Genomic DNA, 18,846 nt, shown 5'->3' on the forward strand with positions numbered 1-18,846 from the left:
AGGTAGTTTGCTGCCTGAGCTGACCTGATGTGAGGAGCCAACCAAACGAGGAGATTCAGCCTCCCTTTCTGCATTCCGACTGACTACACCTAGCTAACGTTACGTTAGGATCAAGGACAGGAGCTAGTTCGTAGTTGGTGCTAAACCGAGTAGAAAACCTCTAGGAAACATTCACTAACGTTAAGTTTATTGTGAACGTCGTCAATTACATTAGATCAAATCCGCTACGGAAGCATTCGAAGTGGATGTTGTTGTCGCCCAGGATCTTATCAGCGCGCGGCCAGTCGTTTACGCGAGCCCGGTGTGTGGCCAATGAATGTTTTGTAGATTTAGCTACATTCATGTTCATCGTGTTCATTGTCAACATTGATCAGGTGAGTCAAAAGAAAAAAAGAAAAAAAAAAGAGAGAGAGAGAGAAAAAAAAAATGGATTAAAGGGGTCTAGATTCTACATCTAATCTAGTGAGATCTAAAACACAGTATTTTTTACAAACGTTACTAACCAATGAAAACAGACTTTAAATTTATACAATAGCAATGGCATGCACTCGAGTCAAGCTCCTGAGTCCTGTTATAAAATGAACAAGGTTATATTATAACGAAATTCTGGTTTCTTACAACAAAATAAATATTATGTTAAGGCCACAACATTATCCTCTCTTTGTTTTTTATTGTTTGTTTGTTCGGTTATTAGTATTACAAAATTTTGATATAACGAAAGAAAACTGCCGGTCCCCGAGGACGAAACGGCTCTCTCTGTAAAGTGGAGAACTGGGCCCTTCCATACTGGATGCTACTACTACTAGATGCATGCTCTCCATTCAACTAATACTCTCCATTCAACTTCTATCTTCAAGGTATATATTTTCATGCATTTATTCAAGTTTAGGGAGTTTGCTGATGTTCATATTTATAGGTACATATTCAAGATGAAGTTAAGCAACTCCCTAAAAAAAAAAAAAAATCGCCCGCCCCAACACCATCAACACAGATCCAGATACACTCCATATTATTTGAAACCTGGGAATAAGTCTGAAAGTGATGTTTACTCTCTTAACACATATATGATTTCTTACTCATTCCCTTATTCCATAGTTTGGTTGAACTCAATATTAAATCCCTTCTCACAGAATTGTCCTACAAGACCCAATTTGCAAGACAAGAATTATTAAATTCATCAAGTTTAATTCAGAATAATGCTTTAGGTTGATTAGAGTCGCTGCATGTAATGTGGCTGTGGGTACCCTGATGTACCAAATGAAAATCTGTCATTTGGTTGAATTTTTGTGCGTCTGCCGAGCTCTGTACCCGTGGTTACCAAAAAATGGGATCAATGCAATATACAGCAGAGGTCTAGTCGTATGCAAGAATATCATGCAGCACTATATATAATGTGCTAAAAACTCTATGAAGTGCTTTGTCATTATGGATCTTGGCCTTCCACTGTTCTTCATTAAAAAAATAGGAAAAGATTTTCTAGAAGGTCTCAGTTTCTTTCAAGTGATAGGTGTACACCTCTGCATTGCCTCAAAGTGAAACAAACAAACCACAAACAAAACACTGTTTGGCAAGCCTTTTTTGCCATTATATTCACTGATATCACAGGAAAAGATCAGGAATTAATTAAAGACCTATCACTCTTCTTGCACAGATAGTGGTCAAATTAGCCCACCTAACCTTTTCCCTATCATTTCCATCACTGATATTAAATGTAAGAATAGTTGTAATAACATTGGAGGAACTTTGATGCAAGTTTATTCATGTTAACTTGTTTCAATTTGTCATGCCCTTTTTATCTGTAATGTGGTCACATGAATTCATTATACAAATATGTGGCCTACGTCTTTTTCAATTGTTTTGTGCTATATTTTCTTCAGATGACTTGGATACTCCCCAAAAAGTGTTCCAAACCAAGATCTGCTTGTGACTTCCCTGTCAGCTGATTTGTTGCTAGAATTGTCAGCAAAAAATGTGAAGACCTCCTTTTTTCCCTTTTTTTCAGTCTTTTTTGGTTGCTTTTTTGTTGTTGTTGCTTTTATTTATTTATTTATATGTGCTTTTCAGCTGATGGGGGGAAGTAACAGCAGAAAATGACCTTTTTGGGAGGGTCTAGGGCAATTACCCCAAACCCTTCTTGTGACCCTAACCCTAATCCTATTAAATCCTAAACCTAATCCTAATCCTAATCCAAACTCTAACCCTAAACCTAACTCTTAACCTAATCTTTACTCTAACCTTATCACTAACTTGTATTTAGCTGGTCGGGGGGGGGGGGGGGGGGGAGGGGGGGGGGGATAATTCCTAAATTATACAAGTAATAAGAAGTATAATTAGAATTCTATTAGTAATAATGAAGTATAAGTCGAAGAGGTTAGCATTTCCCAGGTGTTTAAGGCAGTGAAGTCACATAATGAAATTCAAAGTAGGTAAAAATTCCAGGCAGACCCAGTTGGCTATAAATACCCGTGTCAGTGAGCAGTAAGCATCTTTTCAAAGAGAATACGGCTTTAAATAGACAGACCAGCAACACCATGCAGTATTGGGTGCAATGCAGACAATTAGCTCACTGGTCCTTCTCATCATACAGACAAGCAATAAGTAAAGCACAATCATTGCTGTTCCAAAGGCACGGAGCATTCTTATACGTATGGACATCTCAAGTCAAGCAATTAAGCAAAACATCAGTATACAGTATAAGGGCCAACCAGTCTTGACTTCTGTTCAGTGTTGTAAAGGGAGGGCTCAGAACTGAAGAGTAGGCCCTATCGATCAAATGAGATGCTGGGTGGGAACCTCTTCGACTTATACTTCATTATTACTAATAGAATTCTAATTATACTTCTTATTACTTGTATAATTTAGGAATTCTATTACGTAATACTCGTATAAGTCTTCAGAGGTTAGCATGTTCAAAGTTCCGTACAGAAGTCAGTCTAGTGGCATGAGTGAGGGCAAGAGGACAAGAAGGATGATGGACAGTTTTCACAACAAGGTTGAAACTTTGGTCATGACTCCTCATGCATAGAGAATATCTATCGATGGTGACACACATTGTCGCAAACAAGAGAAGAACTCGAGCAAAGTTTGCTTGAGAACCTACTAGTATAAGGTGCAAGGCATAGGTTTTGAGTTTGATATCATTTTGATACCTTGCGTGCTTTAACTGGAGCAGGATTAAGCATGATAGCGCACAGACAAGTTAATCAAATACAATGGACCTCTTGTACCGATTTTCCAATCAAGACATAATCCTAATCATGTTCCTTAATATTCATGTACATTTGAAGGAAGAATGAGACATTAACCAGTTCATATTCGGCATAGTAATATTGCAGCAATAATTAGAGGCAAGTCCATTGCATTTTGGGTTGATATTAGAGTTTAAATTCATCAGTTTGGTGGACCGAATCTCCTAAACGAGTGGCCGAATAATGTGTCGCCATTTTCCAATGCACAACGTAACGTGATTTATGGTCTTGTGTCTTATCTGACTCGTATTATGACATTGTTCTTAACTGAGATACTAATATACAGGTATATACACATACTATCACAATTTACATGTATCTTTCTAACTCAGTAGAACTGAGAATTGTTGAACTAATGTGGAATCAATTGTTAGAAGGTAGAAGGTTCAAAATGTACCAGCGTTCGTCCAGTCAGTTGTGGACAAGATTTCATTATGACCTTTATACTTCATGCGCGAAAGTTTAGAAGTTGCGGCGCTTCTGTAGCTATGAGCTGAGAATGTGATACCACTTTCATATTAGCATCCGTGGATGTCTTACCAGACCAGAGTCTGGGATGAACGTGGGATGACTGTGCTCCCAAATCCTTATGTATATGAGCACGAGGTATATACGTCCTGTGGTACCCTTTCATACTGATCTCGAAGACAGATCAAACTCGGTACATGTTCCCATAGCAACAATACATTCATACCTAATTGTATACCACAGTCAGTACAGTGTACAGGGATGTATACGTACAGCTATTGACAGTATATTAGTTATATTTTAAGTGTTTATACAAGCAGCTGCGAGGGACTGGCTTTCAGCCTCCGCTCCAAGATGCTTGTCGTCACCGATTTGTTGGGATGTTTCGAAGGAATTATGAGTTTGCTTTCTGAACTTGCTCGTTGGAGATGTTCTGTGCATTTAATATACTCATGAAGAGTTGATCGGAACACAGAGTTTAGGGTTGGAGGTAAAAGAAGGCACTTTAATTACCTGGTTAGAGATATACCTTCCATATCTCTAATGTGCAAACGTGGCATCATCTTCCGGTAATGTCATAAGAACTAGATGTCTCAGCATTTGTGTACGTTTTGCCGAAACGAGCTAGGAAAATTGTTTTTGACTCAAGTCACTGAAGGAGTCTATAGTTCATAGGTATCTTGAAACGATAAAAGGTGATTCAAAACAATTGAAACATCCCAAATGTTGTTGTATTTAGGCTTGCGAGGGTCGGAGTTAGATACGCCCTTCATAAGTTCTGACTATAGGGGCTGTTTGCCTATGTCATAGCTCTCGGTTTCAAGTAGTATGGAAGACCGAGCAGGTCTATGAGTTAATCGTGGGGTGGGCTTTGTTGAAAAGCTATGCTATAGGCTTAGATGTTGACAACGTGTTCTGTAGACGGGTTAAAAAGGATCACAAGATTGTTCAGAATACAGACATTGCTACTGTCTTCAAGCACCCTCATTTGTTTTGTTTATTGGTATTGTCTCGCCATGACGATGAGAGGAGCTTTGCAATGTGCTGCGATGTGTCTGCCACTTGTCATCGCTAGCAGAGAGCACCCATGCAGGTGGCTAGTGTGAGCTGGAGGCTCGTCGGTGGGTGAGGGTGTGGGGCAAGAATTTTCTCTAGGAGTAATAGAGGTGGGGCTATTCGCATTTTGAGCGATAATGAGGCCCATGGCTGCCGCCGCCATTGGGGCAGTGAGGATTGCTCAGGTCACCTTGTTCAGTTGAAGCTTGTGGAGGACTGAAAACGTTCTAGGGTAAGGAAAAAGGCATCAAAATTCAGGGCAATAAAACTTGGCTTCCATTTGACATGAGAAGTGTTGCTAATCCATATGTAGAGTTTGTGGATTGTGTGGTGAAAAACATGTAAAATAGTAATTAGTTGTTCATGTCTCTGCGAGACAAGCAGAAAACTTCAGAATTATCTACATCTGTTGAATGTGAAGCTGATATCCAATTGCTAGACACCAATTCCAATGTTGGCCGTGAATTCGTTCGGGTCAGGTATGCTACTAGCTGTAGAAATGTCTGACCGAATTATGAATAAGCACATTTCTTGTACACGAGCCACACAGGGCTTCAAGATCGTTCTGAATTGCAAGAGGTTCACACACATTGCTATGCGGGGAATTCTGTTTGGCACTCCAGACTCTCTGAGCAAAGGAATTGTCATTGTTCAGAATTAACTACTCTCCATACTGGGATGCAAGCATCGCTTGAAATTATCATGCTAATGAAGGTGGAAAGTAATTCTTTGTCTTGCGAGACAGCCACCACCAAAGAATGTTTTGTATCGCATGACTAGATAACGACACCAAACTTCGTGTCGATGTCATCTTCTGCTTTACGCAGAGCATTTATGGATAGTTGATTTATTTTTTCTAGTCCTAAGTGACGAGAATGTAAATTTCTTTGTGGAAGGCATTAGAATCCCGAAATTTGGTTTCGTTGCCATACAAGATTGAATTTCCAAGGGCAGTAACCTTGTCAAGCTTGTTCTGAGGAAAAAACTGAAAATCATTTGCTGGGAATTAATATGAGAACCAAGGAAGGTCTCGACGTGCTTTGGGTTGAAACTGGATTTGTCGAAATCCTTACTGAAACTCTTTAAGGGTGACAAGTTGATCATTGGCTTTGTCAAGACACTCTTCTCTGGTGTGAGAAAGAATATGGATATCATCGAAATAGGTGATTGTTGTAATGCCACTACTCACCGAGGCAAAGACAGGTTTCATAACTTTAAGGGAGTTCTGTGGGGTCAAATTAAGGCCAGATGGAAGGCACTGAAGGAATGCAGTGAAAATACTACTTAGTATTTCCATTCGAAAGACTATGCTTGATGAACAAGGTGAACGGATACGGATAAATATGCACCCTTTGGAGGGGCAAAATTAAGGCCGTAATCAAGCGAAACTGTTCCACTCTGAAGTGTTCGTATCTTACAAATTTGTTCAAGTTTTTCAAATTTATGATTGGACTTAGACCGCCGGTCTTTGGTAGCGCTAGAATAGAGTTGATACTCCATGTGAGGAATCTCTCTAATAGCTTGCTTTGCGAGAATGTTCGGAGACAATTCTTCATGGGTTGCCTTTTCCTCCTCGGTAGAATGTACACTTTGTAGAGGAAAAATTTATTGGTATGGGGTTGAAATGAAATTATTGGCTTCATAGCCAAATACTGTGGCCAATATCCAAGGCTCGGGAATTATTTTGACCAGTCATCTTTGAAAAGCTTGAGATTTCCAGCACTGAGCGGTCTTGGACAGTACTCATCCTTTTTTTTTTTTCTTTTTTTTTCTTTTTTTTTTTTGCTGGCTTGCGTAGAGACATTCATGGCACACGATGTATGCTTATGTGACACTTGTCAATTTTTCTCAGATGTCTTTCTGAACAACTTTCTACCAAGTGGAATCGACTTGCTGCGCAAGTGTTGCTGAGAAGGGTTGAGAAGGAGTTTTAAGATACCTCGATGGTGCATGCTCGGATCATACGATAAGCAAAGCCCGGGAGTGTCAGGCCATCGATGGTGACATGAGTTGTTACAATTCTCGTTGTGCAATTGCATGGATGATTATCCGTGCATGATATGTGAATTTCAGAAAGGATTTATCTATGTGGTAGAAGTCCCTTCACTACATTTTGTTGTAGAAGTTGGGAGCTCACAAGACCCAAGGCCTTAAGGAGGATCGCCCAAATTTTGCTCTCGATTTTTGGTGTGAGAACTGCTTGGGCATTCGATGGCAATTGAGCATTTGCTTCGCGATTTTATAGAGCACTTACTATCTGATATGGGCAGTGTGACTGCCTTCATTAGCAAATCAGCCAATTTTTAAATTTGGCCCAAATGAGATCAGAATTTAAGTTAAAATCAAATTTGGTACCAGGCTTCGAAAGAGTTTGGCTGTAAGGACATGGCATCCGGATCAATTCGGTTGTCAAAATGACCATAACCACAAGTGGTTAGGGCAGAGTCAAGGCCACCCATACAGGGCAACGCAATCAGTTTTGCCAGGAAGGAGGCTGACATGAGAATATCGTCGTCTGTTGAGCTGCCGATGGGGATGGCTAGCTCGCTGAAGTCTTCGATGGGCGGGGCAGCGCCCCTGTCCCCGCGGACATGGCTCGCATGTCCGGACTAATCGCCGGGAGGAGAAGCTCTCCTGCACCAGCTGGCATGGCTCGCATGCCGTTTGTCATTACCACGGTGTGCCGCCGCCCTATCCATGAAGCGGGAGAGTATCTCGGTCTCTCTAGCTGAGCTTCAAGGCGGCCTTCCATGCCCTGATCTCCCCGCGGGGATGGGGGCTGAGAGGTAGCGTCGTCTTCCTGATCACTAGACATTGGAGTTTGAGATGTATAATCACGGAGGTGTCTCACCTCCCTGGTATAATTCACTGCCGTCACACTTGAAAAAGATGCTTACTGCTCACTGACACGGGTATTTATAGCCAACTGGGTCTGCCTGGAATTTTTACCTACTTTGAATTTCATTATGTGACTTCACTGCCTTAAACACCTGGGAAATGCTAACCTCTGAAGACTTATACGAGTATTACGTAATAGAATTGCCCTTAGGGGATAATTGCCTTTTTTTTGTGCTTATTATTGTTGTTGTTGTTTGCTTGCTTGCTTGCTTGTCAGCCTCTTTGGAGAATTGTCATTTGGTCCACCCCCCCCCCCCTTCAGCAAAAAGCTAGATGCGCCCTGCTGACTGATTTCCATGGCTTAATTGTTGGTGACACTATACACAGGCATTCTGCGTGAGACTCAAGCATTTAGGGTCTGTCTCACGATCTCACGCATGGCACCCATTTTTCTCACGCATCTGGTGAAGTCTGCAATTTGGGCCAAAAATAAGGAGCATAGCTCAAAGGATAAAAGTGATAGTTGCAATTGAAGGTATATTTCCCTTTTGCCTTTCAAAATTAGTAAAAAATAGTCACTAAAGTATGCACCAGATTGCATCATTAAGAGCTAATAATTTAAAAAAGCTCCCTACCATGGGAGGGGGACACCCTCCTCGTTCCCGTGCGCATGCGCGCGAGCGCCGAGACGCCGAGTCATAAAAATCTCACTCATAAAAGTTTTTTGAACTTGGCATCTCTGAATACAGCGTATATGGGGGGGGGGGGGGTAGCATATGGGGTGGGGTAGTGAAAAGGATGAACATACTATCCGCTGCATCATTCTTAAGGCCCTAGATATATGCATATATGCATAGGTCAGATTTCATCGCAGAAATTCCAAAGGCATCAGTGAGAGATTAGGCCAACTTCCTGAACGAAAACAGACAAGGCTAAAAGCAGGATGAGTTCTGAAGCAAACAATATAATATGTGTACTCTACTCAGGAAAGTTGGATCATATATATATTGGAATGGTATAGTGGCAGGATGTACATTGTAACATTGCATGATATCTGTACACATGTGTAAAGCCCATATGATTGCTGGTGTATTTAAACAACATGAAATGCACAGATGTTACTATGTTAGGCATATCACTTTGAGATATGTTCCGGGTAGAAGCTCTTAGGGAAGCCCCCCCCCCCCCCCCAAAAAAAAAAAAAAAAAAAAAAGGAGGAGAAATGAAAGAATATAACATGAATAGAAAATAGACAAAATATTCTAAGATGACATTTGAGATTTAAACATTTGAAACGTACATTAAAAGTTTAGCCAATGGCACTTCTTGGCAGAATAGTTGGATCTGAGGGTTTCCTTAATCATTTCTTGTGAATGCATTACAAATTTCTGTCCATTTGTGAGTATAGTAATGGCCATTCTGAATACATTGTATAAATGTTGCACTGACAGCAAAAAGCTTTGTGATACTTGAGGTATCATTAAAGACCCTGTCACACCTTTCTGGGTAAACTACGCGGGCTTGTTACAAGTAGGGATTTTCCAGCACGCATGCAGGATAATTTTCTGCGAGTGGACAAGGATGTTGGCGAGCATGACCAAAACTTTTTCCGGGTGAGTCGCGGGGATTGCCTGCAGAGGTCCACACAGAACACCATTAGGAAGCCCGTAGCTGCCGCAAGTCACAGGCAGTTGACCTGCTTGAAGTATGTAAGTTGCCCGTGGATCTAGATGCTTATGCAATAGGAAGCGCGTGTTATCTGCGGGCATTCCACGAGCGTAATACGGGTGTTTTACTGGCAAGGAACAGTGTCGAAACTGCCAATATCCATGTAGCTGGTCAGTTCTGCAGGCGTGAAGCGAGCCATACAGCAGGGCTCCACACTAACTTTTATTTTTGGTGGCCCAACGGCAAACATCCGACCTTTTTTGATGACCCGATCGGGTCACCAAGATCTTCATTTCTGAAATTTTGGTGGCCCGACGTGCATTTTTGATGGCCCCAGGCCACCGGGCCACCGTCAGTATCGAGCCCTGCATACAGGCAAATTGCATGCATGCTGAGGGTCAGTTACTGCCTCTCCGCTGGTTCGTTGAGAGTCAGCTGCAGCCAAGATAATGACATTCTATGGGACTTCTGCTATATCAAATTCCTTCAGAGGGATTCCTTCACCGAGTTGTTAGCCCTCACTCACCAGCCATACGCCTGACATATGCAGGTCACATGGAATGCATGTATGTAGAATGTAGGTAGCACTGGTCCAGGATCTAGGGGGTAACATGCATGACAAACTTGCCCAAATCCTTGTTCGCCTGCAAAAATTGTTGGAAAATCCCCGCACATAACAAGCCCACGTAGCTTGCCCAGAAAGGTGTGACAGGGCCTAAACTTGGTTTTTGTTTCTTAAATGTGAACAGATGCATCAAGCTGAGAGTCTTCTTTTTCCACCGAGCTGCCAATAGCTGACACCTGGTGGAGCTCCAGCTAAATAGATGAGCTTGCCTGTTACTGGGGCATCCCTCAGGAGCCATCCCCAGCCAAACGCCTGCGGGGCCAGCGGGGCCGCAGTAATCCAAGATGGACATTGGTGTGGGTTACCATGGTAACCAGGTGGATGGGGTGAAGATCCTGCAGGCGGCGAATGACCTGCTCCTCTTCCGACGCCACGAGGAGGTCCTCCGCGTCTGCCGGTTGGGCTTGGACCCCAGCCAGGAAGTGATATTCCCCAACCTGTCCCCATGCAGTGGTCAGCGAGGCCAGGAGGACCAAGGGCAGCATGACCATGCAGATAGAAGGGGTCAGCACATCCACAAACAGATTCACAAAGAAGCCATGAGGTAATCAATCGATGCATGTCCTTATATGTACAGCGCGATGCTCAAGTTTACCACCAGAAGTTTAAAATGCATCATTTACCATAATTTGCAGATGAAACAAAAACCCAGCTTTAGTGCTTCAAACTAGTTGTAAAATGTGAGATAGGGATAGAAATAACCAATGTAAAAAAATGTTCATCAGAATAATCAATGTGAAGTATTATTGAATATACAAAATGTGAACAATAGTTGTAATAAATTTTTTTCTAGAATACACTGTCTGCACCTATGGCTTATTGAGGAAAGATGGTAACATCTTGTATATTTTAAGCTTTATTGCAAAATTTTTATATGGTAGGATGTTTGTAAATGCAACAGACCTACACATATATGCATCAAATGTGATAACTCAAACATTTTTTAAATCACTGCTCCAAATTGTAAACAATACCTGTAAGACTGTTAACTGAATAGCTTATATGTCAATCATGTAGTCTGAATTGATTTTTTGAGTACTTCACCAAGAATTTTGGTTTCCCAAAATACTCCAAGTACATTGTAGTCATAAGATTATTATACCCCCGCCAAACGAAGTTTGAAGGGGGTATATAGGAATCAGCGGGCGGTCGGGCGGTCGGTCCGTTGCAAATCTTGCGTCGCGAACTACTTCCTCAGTTTTCAACCGATTCCCATAAAACTTGGCACAGATGTGTGCCTTGGGTTGTAGATGTGCAAGACATATTTTTTGACAGTACCCAAAAGTACGTTGCCATGGTAACGGCATATTATGGGCAAAAATGGTTACAAATCTTCCGTCGCGAACTCCTCCCACAGTTTTTGATCAATTTTTATGAAATTTGGTACAGATGTTCATCTGAATATGTTAATGTGCAAGACACATATTTCCGCAGTGGCAAAAAGTGCGTTGCCATGGTAACGGCATGTTATTGGTAAAATATAGGGCAAAATGCTTCATGGCAAAACTGCTTCATCAGTGTTCTTCCAATTCTCATGGAATTCATATTTAATGTTTGTCTTAGGATATAGGTCAGCATGACACATTTCTTGACAGTGACAAAAAGTATGTTGCCATGGTAACAGCTCACATATTATGAGCCAAAATGATGAAAAATTTTGTGTTGCAAACTACTTCCTCAGTTTTTGCCCACTTTCCATGAAACTTGGTACAGATGTGTGCCTTTGGTTGTAGATGTGCAAGACGCATTTTTTGACAGTACCCGAAAGTACGTTGCCATGGTAACGGCATATTAATGGCAGAAGATCAAGGAAAGATCTTGCGGATTTAACTACTTCCTCAGTTTTTTGACCAAAGCTTATGAAATGTGGCACACACCTTGATCTTGGTGGGAAGATGTGGAAGACATATTTTTTGGATGTGTCGGAAGCTGCGTTGCCATGGTAACGGCATATAAATGGCAGAAGATCAAGGAAAGATCTTGCAGATTGAACTACTTCCTCTGTATTCGACTGAAGCTCATGAAATGTGGCACACACATTGGTCTTGGTGGGAAGATGTGCAAGACATATTTTTTGGACGTGTCGGAAGCTGCGTTGCCATGGTAACGGCATATTAATGGCGGAAGATCAAGGAAAGATCTTGTGGATTGAACTACTTCCTCAGTTTTTGACAAAAGCTTATGAAATGTGGCACACACAATAGTCTTGGTGGGAAGATGTGCAAGACATATTTTTCGGACGTGTCGGAAGCTGCATTGCCATGGTAATGGCATTTAAATGGCAGAAGATCAAGGAAAGATCATTCCTTGGGTAAGACTGTCGTCACGGGGCGGGGGTATTAATCACCTTCAGTGATATTTCTAGTTAGTTGTCAGTATTGATCAAATGCTAGATGACTTTTATCTTGGTCTGTATGTGTTTTGAAGCTGTGTTTAATTATTAGTTTTATCTTCCTTTGATAAAGTAAAGTAATGGACTAAAAGCTGTCATCAATTAACATATCCCACTCTGCTCAATGCTGTTTTATCAAATATATACTGTTTTGGTGTAATTATTGTGGAAAATGCAATGAATGATGTCCGGTTATTGTGTGTCAATGAAAGCACATCAACATGCTAGTAAAGTTGATATCTCTGAGTGACTAGTGATAATATCAAAGAGTGTATAATCATATAGTACATGGTTTGGTTTACTTGTATTGATAGGATTGTGCTGAAGCAGAATATTTGTTAGTTATATTAAATGTGTACAATTCTATGCATATTTCTGTTTGAATGAGTGCATGCATTTTCATGTACTGTACATGCATGCTTGTGTGGGATCGTTTATTCTTTGTACATGGCATAACTCTTGGTAATTAAATACTATTTAGAGAGATAATCATAATGATGATGCAATAATAGTAATGATAATAATCTAATAATAATAATAATAATAATAATAATAATAATAATAATAATAATAATAATGATGATAATAGTAATAATGATAATAATGATAATAATGATAATAATAATAATAATAATAATTATTATTATTATTATAATCATAATTATAATAATATTAATAATAATAATAATAATAATAATAATAATAATAATATGGAATGATAATAATAATGATAATTGTACATTAATATTGCACAATTTCTGTAGACATATATCATACACAACTACATGTAACAATGAGGTTAAACTAAAGAAAGAAGCTGATTGTAACATACATTACACCTGCACTAAAAATCTGACAATATGGTGGGAATACAGAATTGAAAGGAAAAGGAAAGAGATCCTTCTTCCAGAGACATTTCTGTGTTTGCCAAAGGTAATCTTTGTATAACTGATTCAAGTTCATCTTTATTTTCTCATTTCTATTTCCCAATTCACAGCCATATACAGTGTAGGGATGCTAGAAAGAGACAATGGTGATAATTTTATCGTACTTCCTATATTTGTTACTGACAATATGTGATGTGAGTGAAAGTGTTGTATCTCATTACCACAGGGAATACTTGGAATCTGTATGCATACTGGCCATGCAGGCCTACGCAGAATTAGATAGATGGGACCAAGTTCAGCCATTTCTCCTCTCGTGCTATGGGGAGATCTCCAAACTTCCTCCAAAGATAGTACTAATGTGGTGAGTACCGGTATTGTGAATATATTACTTAATATATCTATTTAAACTCCACTTCCATAGTATGTAATGAAGAATATTTTAATACTTAACTGTCTATCATAAGATGAGAACAGAGCTGCAGCCATTTTACTTGGATTTTGCTGGAAGACAGGATTGGTTGATAAAATAAATCACAGATGGAATTCACCTTAAAGGGCAAGTTCACCTTAATAAACATGTGGATTGATAAAATGCAGACTTGCTCAATAATGATAGTAGAAGACATCAGTGAAAGTTTGAAGAAAATCGGACAGTCAGTTCAAAGTAATGAATATTTGAAGTTGCAGTGCACATTTCTGTGTGGGTAATATTTCCTTGGATACCCTGCCTCATGTGACCAAAGATACAGCCTTGCCAGACTGGCCTTTTTGCTCTGATTATCCCTTCCACTCTCTTTTGCCCACACAGTATCCTGCTCTTCAGCAAGGTGCGGAACTTTGCCGCCGCCGAGGCGTTCTCAGCGCAGTGGTTGCGGGCGCAGAACGGATGGTCCATGAATCAGTACTGCTCGGTCCTGGAGCTGTACATCAAGCGGGTGTACCTCACCCAGGGCAGATGGAGGCAGGCGCGGGAGTACGTGGAGGCCAACGACGTCCTCAGCCCCGACAGGAAGATGAGGTACCTCAAGTTTCTGACTGAGATGCAGCAGCAGCAGCCAAAGAACGGGGCAGGGGATGGATCAGAGAAGTGCTCACGGCCAGGTGAGAGTCCTGTTTCATTTACTTGTGTGTTTGGTTTAGTTTTCTTTTCTTGTGTTTTGGGGGTTTTCTTTTCTTATGTTTTGGGTTTTTTTTTTTTTTTTTTTAGTTGACCACTGAGGAAGCACTTTAAAGGACAAGTTCACCTTCATATACATATGGATTGAGTGAATGCATCAATATTAGTAGTCACATCAGTGAATGTTTGGGGAAAATCTGACAATCCATTCAAAAGTTATACATTTTTAAAGTATCTGAGCAGGCACTGCAGGATGAGAAGACTACTACAATGTATGATGTCTCATGTGTACAATGATATAAGAAAAATGTAAAGAGAATTTCACAAAATATTGTTGTACGCATGTGACATGACAAGCTGTAGTAGTCTTCTAATCCAGCAGTGACTGCGCAGAAACTTCAAAAATTCATAACTTTGGAATGGATTGTCCAATTTTCCTCAAACTCATGATGATGTGTTCTACTATACTGCTACATTCACTCAGTTCACATGTGTATGAAGGTGGACTTGTCCTTAAATGCTTGTGAAGAAGGTATCTTGTTACCAACAGTTGCAAGCCCCTGTCTGACCATGACAGACTTGATGATGCAGATGAAGTGCCTTGCCAACGGGAGCAACTATTGCTGCCCGCAATCTTGAACCAGAGACCTCCTAACTGAGAGTCCGACATCTTATCCACTGAGCTCTAATTGTTCATCAGTTGTATTCATGTTATGTGCCTTGAAGGTCTCCTTGTTTTCTTATTACAACATCTGATCATAGAGAAAACATGAACAAAGTCATTTGGGATATTTAATAAAAAAATGTTTGCTCACACTGCCTCTCCATTTGAATGCCCTTCTTGGTAATAAGAGTCCATGGGAAATATTAATTAGTTCAAATCTCCATGTAAAACTTATCTTATCCACAATGCATGTTGAGGCTGCTTTAATTGCTTTTGCGGTAGGTCATTAGGAAGCTCCTGAGACCATGACTTGGTGCAGAGTGGTGTGAGCAAACATTCTTATCCCAAATGACTCTGTTCATGTTTTCTCTATGATCAGATGTTATGGCGAAGTCGCTCAGTCGGCAACGTATCTGCTTTTTTAAGCAAATGGTTGGGCTCGGGCACAAGTTCAAACCTGAGTGAGTCTTAAAGGCATAATTTACCATTTGCAGAAGAAACAAAAACCCAGCATTAGTCCTTTAAAATAGTTATAAAATGTGAGTTAGGGATAGAAACAACAAATGTAGAAATTTGAATCTGTATAATTGATGTTATTGTTAGATACACAAAGTATTGTTAAATACACAAAATGTGAACAATAGTTATAATAAAAATGTTTCCAGACTAAACCGTCTACAGTTACGGTTTAATAAGAAAAATACTGATATCCCCTTATATTTTAGGCTTTATTGCAAAGATTTTATATGGTAGGATGTTTTGTGATACAACAGACCTACACATATGCATCAAATGTGCTATCTTCAACATTTTTTAAATCACTGGTCCTAGAGGTAAACAGGACCTTTAATGAGCAGCGCTGTATGTCATCATGCTGTTCCCTATAGCAGTCGCAAAAAACTATGTCCCTCAGATTGGACATAAAATGGAGGTTCCGTGTGTAAGAGAGTCACCAGCCACTCACAAAAATGATCCTACTTCATTCATGCGTTGCAAAGAGCAGGGTGCACAATCAGACGAAGTATTCCACCCCAAGTGCTTACAATTGGACCCCATGAAAGACCAGCTAGTGCAGCTGAATGTGTGCTCTCTAGCCGTCTTGTGAGATGGAAAATGAAAACCAAACAAACTAACAAGCAAAAGTCAGCATGTGGTTGTGACTAATATCAATCACTGTTTCGTGAAAACATGTTCTGTGAAGCTCTGAAATTCCATGACATTCTCTTTATATTATATTGGTTACAATTTATTAAATGAAATTTCTCCCAGTCTGTTCATATGACTTTGCTGCATTTATCAGAGCCAACTTATGCAGGGTATGGAATAGCATCTCAAATTGTCATGTAAACAGGGCAAGGAGATCAGACACCTGTGCCTGGCTGGTTAGACTTATCACAAGGCTTTTAAAATTTGTTGTTTTGCCAATGATGAATTAGCTTACAGATTGTTTCATTGTGTTTGTAAAGCACCTCAATGCAGAGATTAGGTGTTTATGAATGAGCAAGTGATGATGTTATTCCTGACATCAATATTTTAATTTGCAGTAAACTCTGCTTTAGGTCTGGCTACTTAAAGCTTGTAATAAGCTATTTCCTGTGCTCCTAGTAAATCCACTGCTCATATCACAGATTTAGAGCGGTTGTCTACGACTTTAAGTCTAAATCAGAACTTGGATGTGCTTTTAGTTTGGCTAGCTGTAATTATGGATTTGTGTCTCGGATGAACATGGTTATGCAAATGCTCTGCTGGAGGTAGGTAGGAAATGCATTATTTTGAATAGTCTTATTACCTCCGCAAGGGAAGGAGGTAATGTCTTCATTGGCGTTTTTTTTTTTTTTTTTTTTTTTTTTTTTTGTCTGTGTGCAAAATAACTTAAAATGTTGTGAATGGATTTGGATGAAACTTACAGGTAAGGTTGAGAATGACACAAGGAACAGATGGTTATATTTTGTTAGAGCTCCAGGAATTTTTATGGATTTTATGATGGATTTTTCAATATTTTGACAGGGAGGGTCAATGAACTTGGGAGTTCAAGCTGCGTATTTTCGAGGTTTGCATACGCACACTAAATTCCGTGCTCTCTGCGAGGCGCCGCGCAGCTGGAAGCTGATGACGTAACTAAAGGCTTCGATATTGGAAAATTGGGCGATTTTCAGCATGCATACATATGAGTGAAAATCACTGATCTCATTTTGGAGAACAAGATCAGTGGTGGAAATGAGCTGCTTGGGTTTGAGCTCTCAGAGTGCTTCTCTCATTTATTAGTGTTTTTATTTATTAATCATTCTCGTATTATATTTTATTCATCTTCTTATCTAGTAATGTGTTTTCATTTTGATTCCATTCCTCTCTCTCCCCCACAGGGAACATCTTGTTGAGTCTGTTCCAAAAGCTTCGTTCTTTCTTTGTGTCCCACCTGAGTCCTACAGCCACCAACGGCTTGCACCGCATCCAGAACCTTGCGATCATCAGCGTCTTCCTTTACCTGCTTTTGTTTAGATCAAATACGAGTGAGTGGCCAATAGCATGCCTACCATTTTCAATAGGATACAAATGCCGACTCCATCAACATCCAGTATACAATTCATGTGTCTTTGAAATTAGAAGCCTGTCTATTGTATACGTGCATGCACAAACTTGGTTGCTCCTTGCCAATCCTTTTTCTCTGTAATAACTTATTTTGTAAAGCACATTTTCTAAAAAAAAAAAAAAAAAAAAGTTAATCCTGTGGACTGGAGGTATCTTTGCCATTGCCAATACAAAATACTTTGAAAAAGATAGATATCAAGAGTTTCTTGAATTAGTCTCCAGGAATCCCTCCCCCTAAAAAGAATAGGAAGTACCAAAAATAAAAGATTAATAGATGACAAGAGAAATTTCAAATTGATGAAAGAAAAGGAATTATTAAAACTAGTATAGAATGTAACAGAATAATTGACAAAGAGTAAGTTAACAATCCACTTATGTGAAACATTTTCACAGTCCAATCTAACGGCCATTGTTCTACAATAGGGATTTGGGAAATTTTGTATTCACTATTCATCAACAATATTAGTTTCAGTGCATGTGCCCAATGACATGCTGAGCAAACCCGGAAAAATGGCAATTAGATAATTAAGGGTAGTATAGACTGTAGTATATGGACAATATACACATGTACAAAGTGCAAACTCCTAATCATGAGCTAATGAAGACTACGTATGACAAGCCAGATGCCTGAGTAACTTATCCAGAATTGAGCTTATGATGACCTTGAATTAAAATTGCATTTACATTAGAGATGAACATAATAACAACATTTTGTTATTAAAGTGTGAAATACAGTGTATATCAAACAGTGGTTTCATGATTATGCCTAGTGCACTCTCGTAGAAAAGAGATAATGTACCTTATTGTCTGTACAAGGACAATGAGATCCAAAATGAGAAAGCCACTTCAATATCTTTATTTTATAGTTCTATAGTGGCCTTGGCATATTATCTGCAGGATTTGATGTTTCATGTGTTATTTTGTTGGCAGGTATTCCCACTGGTGCTTCCCACGCATCCGCGGTGTGGACAAGCGTGATCGGTGTGTGGCGATCGTTGTTCTCTCCGTTCCACGTGATGGTCCAGTAGGCGTAGGAAGGACGATGAACTCTTGAAAAAACAAAAGATGTTTAAAAAGGAGAAAAAAAAAAACAACTGAAGTACTCACCTCCAAAGCATACTTTGTAGAAGCATCATTAGTGCATACTGCACAAGAACCCCCCCCCCCCTTTTCTTTTGCCCTCTTTGTACTAGTAATGCCATAGAGTGTGACGCTTGTACATAGTGGACTACAACAAAAGTTACGTCAAAAGTTTTATATGCTACAGATGTGACGTGCATATGTCATAGATTTG

The 18,846-nt window shown here is 39.8% G+C and overlaps 1 protein-coding gene across 1 annotated transcript; it reads left to right on the forward strand.

Moving 5' to 3' along the window:
* Nucleotides 1-10,080: 10,080 nt before the first annotated feature.
* Nucleotides 10,081-18,580, forward strand: LOC140241774 (peroxisome assembly protein 26-like). The gene is made up of 5 exons (XM_072321528.1): nucleotides 10,081-10,447; nucleotides 13,409-13,543; nucleotides 13,991-14,283; nucleotides 17,327-17,473; nucleotides 18,483-18,580. Exons 1-5 carry the CDS (start codon nucleotides 10,188-10,190, stop codon nucleotides 18,578-18,580), a joined length of 933 nt encoding a protein of 310 aa, XP_072177629.1. The 5' UTR covers nucleotides 10,081-10,187.
* Nucleotides 18,581-18,846: the final 266 nt, after the last annotated feature.

This window comes from Diadema setosum, chromosome 2 (genome assembly GCF_964275005.1).
Source record: "Diadema setosum chromosome 2, eeDiaSeto1, whole genome shotgun sequence".
In the NCBI taxonomy this organism is placed as follows: Eukaryota; Metazoa; Echinodermata; class Echinoidea; order Diadematoida; family Diadematidae; genus Diadema; species Diadema setosum.